At 41.1% G+C, this 12,993-nt stretch overlaps 1 protein-coding gene across 1 annotated transcript in view; it reads right to left on the bottom strand.

Annotated features, from left to right (window-relative positions):
* THADA (THADA armadillo repeat containing) overlaps positions 1-12,993 on the bottom strand; it is a 173,912-nt gene that overhangs the window by 121,587 nt on the left and 39,332 nt on the right. The window contains exons 22-23 of the mRNA XM_063123991.1: positions 5,365-5,497; positions 2,186-2,299 (exon numbers count right to left, since the gene is read on the bottom strand). Of these exons, the coding sequence (XP_062980061.1) occupies positions 2,186-2,299; positions 5,365-5,497 (247 nt within the window). The remainder of the gene's footprint in view (positions 1-2,185; positions 2,300-5,364; positions 5,498-12,993) is intronic.

Genomic DNA, 12,993 nt, shown 5'->3' with positions numbered 1-12,993 from the left:
AAATTCATAAAGGAATATTTTCCCTTCTAAGTTATCACATTGTTTTGAATAACAATACTGTTTTGGAACCTTTGTCACACGGGGGTTGTTAGCATGTAATGTTACTGCTTGCCGGCAAATTGCCCAATTTCCAAGCTCAATTCAAGGTGCTGATTTACCCTGTTAAACTTACATGGCTCAGGACAGCAATACCCAACGGAGCACTCTCCTGACATTAGCCCACCTGGACAATATGATCAACATATGGAGCCTTCCTCTGAAGAAGGCTCAGCAGGTGGCAACAAGATAGAGGGTCTTCTCAGTGGTGTCATCATCATCCCCCCACATTATGGAATGCTCTCCCCACTGAGACCTGTCTGCTACCAATATTGTCACTGGTGCAGCTCCAAGTTAAGATTGCCCTCTATTACAAGCATTTGACAGCATATGATGGGGCATTTATGTCATTGTATTTACCAGGTCCAGTATCTTACTATAATGGCTTGTAGCTGTTTTAAATTGTTTTTAAATTTTGTATGTTAAAGATGTTCTATTATGTTTTCATTGTTTTGTATTTCTGGCTTATAATTTTTGTGAACTGTCAAGAGAACTTCAGCTATTGAGCGGTATAGAAATGAAATAAACAATAAATATAAAATAAAAACCCACCTCCACTAGCATTAATGAGGTTAATGTAATTAAGCCTGCAATTGTATATCCATTTACCTGGGAGTAAGTTTCACTGAACTCACTGGGATATACTGCTGAGTAAACATGTGTAGGGCTGCACTGTAAATGTTCTTGTGACAAATTGTATGTTGATCAAACCACCAGAACCTGGAAAAGATGTCCAGAACATTTAAGCAACGCCCACAACTCAAAATCAGGTTTTCCCTTGTGGATCATTTCATGGAATACCATCACCATTCAAGATCTCTCTTCAGGGAGAGGGGGTTGTCTCTGACAACTTCATTTTTGTTTTTATTTTCTTAGGGCTTGCATTCTGTTTTGGAAATCATACTTTTAAAAATTTATTCTTTCATTCCCCTTTTTAGGTATAAGCCTGTTTATATAGTATGTGTTGGGACCAATAGTATTTCATTGATGGAGACGTGAAAACACAAATAAAGGGTTAATTCCCCAACAACTCTGAACAATTTTTAGTGTTGGAAATATATTATGTAAAGCTCATTGTAGACCTTGAATTCATTTTGTTACAGAGTGCACTAGAGATGAAGTGCTGTGCTTTTTGTCAGTATTTCATTGACCTTAAAAAGCATCTGGCAGTTTTTTAAAACATCTATTTCGTTTAGCTTTTATCTGTATTGAGGAATATTTGCATAGTTTACTATCTATTTAAGTGTTATGAAAGTTTTATTATCTTTTTCTACTGATATTTTAGTATTAGTCCTACCCTTAAAATTATACAGTATAATTGTTCTAATAGTATTTTAAAAATCATAATTAATGCAACTGACCAAGATTGATAGATTATGTCCCTGAAGCTGTTCTAAATTTTGTACTGCCTCGCTAATAAAAGGTTATGGTGGTAACAACTACTATGCTAGGTCAGGTCAGTGACTGTATAGTCAAGCATTCGATTCCCGAAGAATACCCAGCAAGATTTCCCATGAGAGTCCACAAGGATAGCATGATGGCAACAACCATCCCCTGATGTTCATCCCTATGATATGACAGTGAATTCTACTGGTTAATTGTACATGATATTAAATGGAGAAGAGGTATAGCTAAATCAAATGATTTTGAAGGAATTTGGAAACAGTTCCTAATATTTGTGTTTTCTAAAGGAAGTGGGAAACCACCAGCAGAAGAAAGTATGAGATTCTGGAATCAGGAATGAGATCCCGAGGTGGGGGGTGCACTTGTATGTTAATTTTGATTATGTTATTAAGATAAGATATTATGTATTCAATATTCAACATTATGCAGTATGTTGTTGTTGTTGTTTTTTATGTAAAATGTAATGTGTATGTTTAAGTAATGTAGAAAAATAAAAATATATATTAAAAAAAAAAATATGTACATGATATGTTATGGTACCTTTGGCCTGCATCTGAAGCCAATCAACTTCATTTAGGACCCCGAGGAGCTGGCTAAATTGTACTGCAATTCTACAGCAACAAAATGCTAAACAAAAAAAGAATAGTTTTACCGATTTTGCACCGTGATGCAAGATATATATTACCTGCGGGATTGTGCTTGGTGATGCGTTTGAAGGTGAAGCTAAATGGATCAATTCTTTCATTGTCATTTTTAACAGATCTGTTTTGCCCTTCTTTGGTTCTGAAGCTAATAAAGCCTAGAATTGGGGGGGAAATGATATAGCATAAAAGGTGCACGTTAAACTATTTTGCAAACAGATCAGATCCAGCAGGTTTCTTGAGAGTCCAGATTACACGCATTTACATAACACAAACAGGGAGCATCAGATCTCAGCCTAAAGTCCCCAGAAGTGAAAAAGCGAACTTTTAAATATTGAAATCAAAACCAAAAATCACTCTTTGCTGAAGAGCCAACTTTTATCCAGATGAACAGCCAACACAAAGAAGATGACAAAAAGAACTAACAGGTGTAGAAACAAGCAGCAGAAACAAAGTCCTCTGAGTAAGAAAGAAGTGGTACTACAGGATATAGTTATATTTTTTCAATTTCATTTTTTGCACATACCCCATGCACATACCCCATGCACGCACTGCGGATGACGATGGGCCTATTTTATTAAAAATGGCAATGTAATGCTGAGTATGTGGCGCTGCATGAATTGGGCCCAGTTGTCACGTAACAGGGCAACTCCCAGACACCCTTTGTGGAACTGAAGTAATCATCACATTAGAAAAAGTAACAAGCATAAGAAAGAGGAGGATGAAAAAAGGAGTGATGATTTGGGGCACCGAGTTATCACCTGTTGTACCACTGTTCACACTATTTTCAGTTATAGATTATGAGAAAATGTTTAGGAAGTAGAGTTCATGGCATCGCCTCAGAAAGTTACTAATTTGAAAAACGACACTTGAAAAAGGCAGGCAGGTGAAACTAATGAAAACTGTAGAGCTACGTCAGCCATTTTTGCATTTTAATTTTCCCAAACTGTCTCCTTTAAGGCATGAGTTATTTTGTGCCTTGTCTCATCTCAGGAAGCAACTTTCTAAGGACAATATGAGCTCCATCCGACGAGCGTTTTATTGCATGGTCGTTACTGGGCACTCACGGAGTTTGCTCAGGTCCCTCACATGACGTCATCTGCCTCCTACATGCCTTCCGCCCCTTCTGGCCTTCCTTGCGTGCCAGCCCCCTCCCCCGTTAAGTCCGATGTATTTTTAAACACGGAATTGCTGCTCTCTCCTGCTGTGTGCAGGAGAAGCAGTGTGATTAGAACAGTGGACTGAATGGGCCTCGTGCTCATTGTGTACTTCCTCTTTTGAAAGAAGAAGTGACGGTAGGGAGCGTGTTTCCCCCCAGTGTGATGGAGCTTTTTAACTCTAAGGAACATCATGAGTGGGGATATAGGGGGGACACTGAGCTGTATTTTCCAACTCCCCTGTCCTGCCATCTCCCTTCAAAAATCCTTTGAATAAAAAGATTTTAAACATTTATTTATTTATTTATTTATTTAGAATATTTATATACTGCTCCCCACTGAAAAATTCATCTCACTCTTAGCACAGAAAATAATTTCCACAGGACTAATATGCATGCATAATTTTTACTTGGTTATGTAGAAACTGCATTTAGTCAATGCATGTATTTATCTGCATTTCCAGCATTCCTACTCCAAGCTTCCAAGAAACCCTACTTAACAGTACCTTTATTTTGATTTTTACAGAGTGTATATTACCTTTGCATTGTCCTTCGCTAGCTATGCCCAGCCTCACTTGGAAGGAGCAGTGTCAGACAGGAGAATAAGAAAGTGAAATATATATGTATGTAAAAGTCACAGTTTTACTGTGACTTTCAAGGTGTTTTTACCTTTCAGATTTTATTAGCCTCAAAAAGCAACCTGTGACTAAATCTACATCCCTTCGAAAACATAAAAAAAGTAATCTGTAGGTACATAATACATACTGAGGTGCATACTGTACTGAATCAATAGCATAAGTGTTAAACAGCTATGGCAAAAATCCAAGGAACATATTTGAGCTCCAATGAAACATTCTCTCACCTGTCTTCATGCTATATGGTTTTTTCCTAATAATATATATTATTATCTCTATTTGGATCATGTAACTGTAGAGAGTCAATAAATATTTGCTTCATTTTACTGAGCACTTACAGCTCAGTTTTGAACTATGCAGGGGAGGAGGAGCAGGAGGAAAGTTTAACCTTTTTGCGCAAACATCCCAAGAAGTCACACATGCATCCTGCTGCATCTTATTTATTCAAGCTAAAGTCCATTCCAAATCTCCAGTTCTAGTTCCAAATCTTCCCAGATGGACCTCATTTAAAGTGTTTATTTTAGAAAAAAGGAAGAGCTGTCGAATCCATCAATGTTCAAAGCTGAAGTTTCCAGGTAACTAGGTAGGAATGCTTTCAAAAGACAAACATATCCCAAAATGCAATTTATTCTCATTTGCTAAGAATCATAACATTGCTGAGCCCCATCACAATGGACAAAAACATTCTCCCCTTCGTGGCAAACAACAATGGCAAAAAGTGTAGTCCAATGCTCAGACCACAGATTAACTCTTTAGATAGACGATGTAAGTCTAAGGACAGTTTATTCTCTTCCAGGACTTTGAAATGCCTCTGCTTTCATAATATGCTCTGCAGAATGCCTGTAACACAGGAAAAAGTGACACTACTAACGCTCATAATAACAATTATGTGTTCCACCAAGTATCATATGAGCATATTCCATTTGCACAATGGGATTTCCTTTTCTTTTGTCCCCCCCTGCACCCCCCAAATCTGCCTTGGAGGGTGGTGCAATCCTCCACAGCAGGGTTTGGGGGCATGGGGGGCATTCTGCCAAGAGTGCACATTATATGAGCAGATGAACACAATGAGATTTCATCTAATATAAAAGCTTGTTACCCCTGTTGAGTTCTACATGCCCTTCCAAAATACTGAGGCACAGGCCCCATGAGAATGATTCCACTCTCGGTAAATGCCAGCAAACTGCTCTGCATTCCAGATTTTGCTGGATTTATATTGATGAAGTGTATGGGGTTGCATAGTTGTAAATGTGTTCAGAATGTGTTACTTTGCTTTCATCTGGACTTAGAAATATAGGTGCACTGGAAGTAAAACAGATGAATAGGCTGAAAAAATGAAACCAAAAAAGGTCCCTATGCATTTAACCAGAAAATAGATCACATACACTCAATCCAGAAACTCCCGTCATATGAAAATCAGTTACCCATCTACCTGTATATAGAATGGAACCCCAGCGCTCCGTCTAGTGGCACAAAGTTTAGATGAAGGATCACTTGATTTAATTTCTTCCAGTACATTGTACAGCCACTGCTGTGGTAGCTTGTTCAGGCTTTCATTGTTACACCTATAATATAGACAAACATACGAAAACAAATGAAATACTAGAATCTAAAGGGGAAATTTGGTGAAGGAAGGATGGAAGGTCAGAAACAATATTCCCGCTTCTCAGAGAGATACAAATCAAGCGCAGCCCACTGGCAACATCATCATTGTTCACAGACAACTCGAAGGCTGTGCGGCATCTGACCGCAGCTACAGCCTAAGATCCATAGATACTTCAAGCACGGATGCGAAAACCATGATCTGTTACTTAGGCAAAATGGGCGATCCAGTTCTTTATTAAATTCCTATCTTAGACCCTGAATATCATATTTACTGATAATAAGCATTTATATACATGAATCTTGGGTTGATATAACTGATCAGCTGCTGTTAAGTATTTCCAATAACAAGTGAAACTCGGAAGCTGTAAAAGCAGCTGAACCAAACCTAGATTCTAACAAATCTAATAATTGCAAGTATTGCCATTCAGCCATACCACGTAAATCCATGGTGAACTTTGAAGGAAAAAATAGGTGTTGAGTTGCAGATGTTGTTTACAGCATTTTCTGGATATGTCATATGAAAACAACTGATACAGACAAACAATATAGCAATCCAACTCCCCATTTCTTTCTCTGGGAAAGGGGTCCCCAACATTTTTGGCTCCAAGGACTGTATCTCATTCCAGCTTTAACCTTGCTCCTATCCCAGCGATCCTGCACAGGAACACTGGGGTGGAGGCTGCTTTGGGGTACCTGAGGGAGGGGAAGGTAAAAGCCTCCTAATCCCTAGTAATGCCAATGGGGATTGCGGCCTCGGCACTGCCCTTAGCGTCACTGAACCAACCATGGCAACTGCTTCTGGGTCTCTGTAGGGAGGACAAGGCTTTAACCTCTTCCCCTCCCAGCAACCCCAACGTATTGCTGCTTTTGTGCCATAAGCAGCGTGGGGCCATGGTACCAATGAAGAGGAATTTGGCAGCACCAGGAGAGAACATGGGTTCTACACATCATCTGTCCAGGGGCCGCATGCAGGCTGCAGGTTATGCATCTCTGCTCTAGGTTGTAAATGTTGTTGCTAATGAGTCTCTCACAATGTTGCTCTAAGGCTATTCCCCCCCCCCATAAAACGCCAAAGCTAAACCAAAATGAATTTTCTCACAGAACAGAACAGACTTAATTGAGAAACTACATTCCTTAGCTTTTAATCAAGAGCTCATTTGCAAAAGCTTCAGAATACCAAGTCAAGTCTGTTCAAAGTCAGGCTTATGCCTTCAGGAATTGCTCCTATGGAGAATGTGGACCCATTCAGAAGACACCTTAAACCATGCCTTTAACCACGGTGACTAAAGCAAGCCTTACTCACTGTGGTTTAAGGTGTCTTCTGAACATGACCCGGCTTTCTGTCTTAACCACTGTGGTCAAAGCCGTGGTTTAGGGTGCCTTCTGAATGGGGCCAATGTCATATAATTTGTATGTGTATGCTTGGGAACCTCTGGACCAAAAAGCTTGTGTACCCTAGAGCTAGATGATCACCATGAGGTTTATTTTAATAAATCAAATTGAGTGAACGTAACTAATAACTGAGGATAAGTTAACTAATACTGGTTTTACGCATTTTTACTATAAAATCTGAAGACATGTGATATGGGGAACACCCAGTCAATAGGAATAAAAGATCACCACATAACTGGGTTCCTTTTAAACAATATTTACATGTTAACTAATGTTAAACAGCATAAACAAGAGGGGCTACAAGAGTACAATTTATTACCCCAGTTTTGCCTTATCAAGGTGTCAGAAATGTATTCTTGCCATGAAGTATTTTTCTTCTGAAGTTATAGGAATTGCCTATAAACCATTTGCACATAGCAAATGTTCTTAAAAATAAATATTGCTGTCAAAATTACAGGAACAGCCTCAAGCAAAGAACTGTTGGTCAGGAGCAAAACCTCAATTCTACTTTGATCCCAGGTGTTGCTCAAACCTAGTTTAGCCAGCCCATTAGCAGTATTTAACCATTTTGTATACTTTCCAAAATGTAATGCAGGTAACATTAGAGAAGCCACTAAACACAATACTGTAGCTACGGAGACCAAAATAATTTAATTGTGCCTGCAATTTCTATTGCAAAATAGTGATCCAAACAGCAAATGGAACACTATTTTGCAACAGAAATTGCAGGCACCGGGGGGTGGGGGGAGATCCAAATCGGGCCCATAGCAGGGCAAAATGTTTTCCCCCACCCTCCTGATCTGGATCAGGCTCCTGCACCTACTCTAGAGAAAAAGGAAAAACAGACATAGCTGCTATGCACATATTTAAAGTATTGTCTGTTTGACCCTCCGGTAACATACTTGCTCAGTTCAGACAACACATTTCTCAATGGTGGTTTTAGAACTCCACATTGGAGTTTTTACACCACCGTTGAGAATTGTGTTGTCTGGAGGGAAAACTCCACCCCACTGTGGAGGTTTATTTTAGAAAACACTCCACACTGAATATCCACGCTGTACAGAGGAGGGTTCCTGCAAAACCCTGTTGCGTTGTGTGCTGTATGGAGGGCTCAGTGGAATTTTCTGTTGCGTTGCGTTGACTTTTCCCATTGGCTACAAAGTGCTCTGGCAAGAGAAGTGAAAGGAGGGCGTGCCACTCTAAGAGAGCTACTGGGGTTGGGTTTTTGTTGTTGTTGTTGCAGCAATGGCTGATGGGATACCATCAGGGGGAGAAGAGAGGGCAGAGGAACAATCAATCAAACGCCACAATGGATTTTACTCAACTCCACGGGAGCCCACAGTCACACAACGGTGGAGTTAGAACATGTTGTGTGGGGAGTACCTCCTAAAAACTCAACAGTTGAGTGGAGTTTTCCCACTGCGTAGAGAAACGTGTTGTCTGAACTGAGCCTCTTAGTCTCCATTTCTTGGGACTTAACTTACAGCTACTTCCCCCCTAAACATTACATAACAGTAACTAGAATTCATGAAGAAAGCAACCCAAAATGAAATATATCCAAGCTACCATACAGCTGAAAGGAAAAGTTGTTGCACTTATCTTTGAACAAAACATTTATTTCCCTCCTGCTGGGACTAGCAGAAAGAGAAAAATATACTGAAATGAAATCTGACAAATCCCTAACGCCATAACATTGTGCCGCTTTGATGATGCCAGAAGTAATACAATTTTGTCCAGTCACTCACTAACTCCCACATTTTTGTGCAAGCAAAACTTTGGTTGTCCTGAAGTAATAAAAACATTAAGAACTATTGACTTTGAAAATGGAGGAGACTACTCCCTTTAACTTGGCAACAGCACAATCCTCTGGGCTGGCTGAAAAGGTATTTCCATGAGAAACAACTTGCCCTAAAATCTAGAGGGGAAAATGGAGTTTTAACAACAGCAGCAGTCACAAAGTCAAGCATGTCCTTCCCCAAGTTAAAAGACCTGACCCATATCAGGTGGAATAAGTGACTAATTTTATCGTACTTAATCTGCAAAACCTCTAATTAAAACACTGTAGAGTTAGCCAATGTGTAAGTTACTCTGGTTCCAATTCAGCAAATGGTTTTTGTGGTTTCTCCATTTAGCTTTCCTCTTGCCAGTTAAAACAATCTCCTGCATAGTCATAATAGCGACTCTGATCATTTTCAATGAATACAATAAATATCCCACACAATCTGCATCCTCTCTCCCCACTCAAATATAAATAATGGGCTAAAAATAATTTAGCAGTCTGCTCTAGATTATTTCGTGGCAAACCCCTAAAATAATTAAAATTGCACTTTGTGACTGCATTCACACAAAATGGTAACCCATGATCGTTTATGTTCTGGAACAACCCATGATGGGTTAGTGTGTTGTCTTTGGGATGTCCCCCCACCCCGCAATGGTGGGTTATTTCTCCCAAATAAGCCACCCAGAGAACCCATGGTCTGAAGTAAGTTATTTTACCTATGGCGATTTAGTGTTGTCTGTCGCACAGTGTGGGTTACGGAGATTGCCTACAGAGCGGCTCATTGCTTGAGCAGCCAAAATCACAGCCCACGCTCTGCTCGTTTCAAGTGATCTCTATTTCCACTGCAAAGGAAGCTAGAATACTTGCCTGGCTGGGCAGGAAAACTACAGGAGAAGGAGGGGCAGTGAAATAAACTACCCTGATCAGCTTGTTTGCCTCACTGTCTAATAGGAGCACAGTAGGTTGTTTGCATAACCACCTAGCCAGAGTAGCTTGTTATCCACAATCTGTTAGTGTGATGTGTGATCACACACGAGAGGGCCTTCTCTGCAGTGGCCCCGCACCTTTGAAACAAGCTGCCATCATTGGTCCACCATGCTCTGTCATTAAAGGTTTTTAAGGAAGCCTTGAAAATATATTGTTTTACCACGGCTTTCTCCTGATATGATAACTCTTGCTGCTGCTATTGCCATTGTTGCTGGCTTTATTGTGTTTACGTTTTTGCTGCTTTTAATAGTTCATGTATTTTATTGCTGAACGCCCTTTAAAGGGTTTCAGCCCTGAAAGGTGGTAAAGAAATGCTTTAGATAAATAAAATAAATAAATGTGTGAACCCAGCCTATCTGTGAATATCTGGAGAAAAATCAATGTCTGCTCCTATTCTTCACCCTCGAAAAAAGATTTACTTCACATTCTAATGTTCCACTGCAATGTGTCAATTCATGCTGTGCACTACTTTTCCAACTGAAATGCAGAGTCCATAGGACAGGGCTGGAAAACCTCCGGCTAACAGACCAAGTGCAGACCATGAGGCTTCACAGGCCACACCCTCTCACTACCACTACCACCCCGGCCCACATAGTTCAACTACGAATCTGATGTAGGAAACCTTGCACACATTTGGGAAGAATGCCTTGGATGCAAATGCCTTTTTCCTGCTGTGTGCAGCACAAAAATAAGAGTCATGTTTATAACTCCACCCACTTGACTGCAGCCACACCCTCTGCTAGAATGTAGACCCAGACAAGTTTTGACCAAGTTGATGTGGAGCCATGGGTGCTATCCAATTAAACCCTCCGGCCGACGGAATGCCTTCCATCAGTGGAAAGGAAAAGGAGCGGTTCTCCCTCCCCTTTGGCCCCCTGCACGTCCTCAAAGCCTGCTCTAGACAGTTGGGGGGGGGGGCTACCAGAGTGATTTGGGCACTGGGGGCAACAGGAGAAGAGAAGTCCCACTGCAGAAGTGGTAGTTTGCTTGCATAATATTGGATTTTGCCCTACGTGCGCAGAAGTCTGTTTTTAAAAAAATGCTGGTGCATTTCTCAATAGGATACTCTTTCAGACACAAACCCATTTACAAGTTTTTAGCAACATTTTTATCATTCTATTTTTAAGGCACGCTTGCCAAAGGCCCATAAGGCAAGTTTATAGTATTATCCCCATAATGGAGGGGGAAACCGAAACTGAGAGACAGATGTTTGCTGCCTAGCTCATTCACAATGGAGTTGAGATTTCAAACCTGGTCTTCCAAGCTCACGATCTTAGCTGAAGCAATATACCAACTCTGCGTAGAAGAACTCTACACAGCCTCTGAATGGCCCAGAAAACATGGTGGGTTTAAAAAAGCAAATCCAGTGTCCTATCCCAAGGCAGAAGCCATTCAAAAGGTTATTCCCCTAATTCTATCCACGTTATTGTGGTAAAACCAAGTGCAGAAGTGTTGATTAATGTATTCCGCCGGGGCCAGAACTGGAAATCCACAGCTGTGTGCGTAGCTGCCCTGCACGGTGAGCCAGTAGACAAGCAGACCGTAACATCTTCAATCTAGGACACTGAAGGATGCCCATATTCTGGACTCACACCCACTCCAAGTCTATCACTGGGCTTTCCTTGACAGGGAGGCTATAGAAGGCTTCCTCTTTGCCTGAGCAACAACTGTCTTCCTGGCTCTGGTGTGTTTCTGTGTTCTTTGGCTCCCACGTCTGGCTTGGTTCCTCAGCTCTGACTCCCTGGCCCAACTTCTGGCTCCCCTCTGACAGCTGCCTACAGCTCAGCCCTGACAATATGGACTGTGCCCAAATGATTTTTAGTTTGTTTAGTTTGTATGTGGAGAACAAATTAAAATTAAATGGAAAAATATTATGCATCACAGTTGGTGTAAGTCTTCCTTTGTATACCTTTATAAATTATAAAATGCATGCACCAGCCAATGAAAAGCAGTGAGAATTTCCAAACAAAACTGCAGGACTTTCCTGAAAGTAGTAAATTTACTAATTTCCGAAAAGGTGGGGGGGGAGAGGAATTATTCCACTCTTCCCCAAGATCTCTGTAGGCTAATACTAACAGTAACTTTTTTTTCAGAATTTGCTTAAACTTTTGTCAAGCTTAGTAAAATGCTAGGATATCCACCCACCCTAAGAAAGAAAAAGAAGAACAATCCATTCTACACAAACAAACTACGGTAGAGCCAACTCCATTTAGGACCCATCATGTGTCTGTCTCATTGCAGTCTCTAAGACCAAGACCCCCTCTTGGCCATATCATTACATGGGGTGAGCCCATAGGCTGAGTGGGGAGACAACAGCCAGCACACGCTGGTTGTGGCTGGACTTGAATCCAACTTAGAACCCAGTCATCCCTCACTGATACAAGTATCCTATATGAATACAGCTGTGGATACAGTTCAACACTTAGAATACTGTGTACAGTTCTGGTCACCACACCTAAAAAATTGTATTATAGAGTTGGAAAAAGTACAGAAAAGGGCAATTAAAATTATTAAGGGGCTGGAGCATCTCCCCTATGAGGGAAGGTTACATCAACTGGGATTGTTTAGCTTGGAAAAGAGGAGACTAAGAGGAGACTAAGGGGAGACTTGATAGAGGTGTACGAAATTATTCATGGTATGGAGAATGTGGACAGGGAGACATTTTTCTCCCGCTCTCAAAATACTAGAACTCGGGGTCATCCCATGAAACTGATTGGTGGGAGATCCAGGACAAATAAAAGGAAGTACTTCTTCACACAACACATAGTTAAACTATGGAACTCACTTCCACAAGGTGTAGTGATGGCCACCAATCTGGATGGCTTCAAAAGGGGGTTGGATAAATTCCTGGAGGCAAAGGCTATCAATGGCTACTAGCCCTGATGGTTGGGTGCTATCTCCAGTATTCGAGGCAATAAGCCTGTGTGCACCAGTTGCTGGGGAACATGGGTGGGAGGGTGCTCATGCTTGTTCATCCCTGGCTGATGGCTGGTTGGCCACTGTGTGAACAGAGTGCTGGACTAGATGGACCCTTGGTCTGATCCAGCAGGGCACTTCTTAGGTTCTTATGTTTGTAGCAAGCATGCTATCAAACAATTAGAGCCAAGCTACACACAAATGCAGCAGACCCTGTCTTTAACTCAGGCCTGCCTCAATCCTGTTAAGGAGGGGCAACTGGAAGTGCAAAAGGGGGCATGTGGACAAGGGACCTCAGACCCTGCTCTCAACCACTGTTGTTCCCCCAGCAGACCATCTCCTCACATTTTTCTTCCATTTTTGCTCCAATACTAGAAGTCA

Source organism: Elgaria multicarinata, chromosome 4 (genome assembly GCF_023053635.1).
Source record: "Elgaria multicarinata webbii isolate HBS135686 ecotype San Diego chromosome 4, rElgMul1.1.pri, whole genome shotgun sequence".
Classification (NCBI taxonomy): Eukaryota; Metazoa; Chordata; class Lepidosauria; order Squamata; family Anguidae; genus Elgaria; species Elgaria multicarinata.
This window is presented reverse-complemented; position numbering and strand designations above follow the sequence as displayed.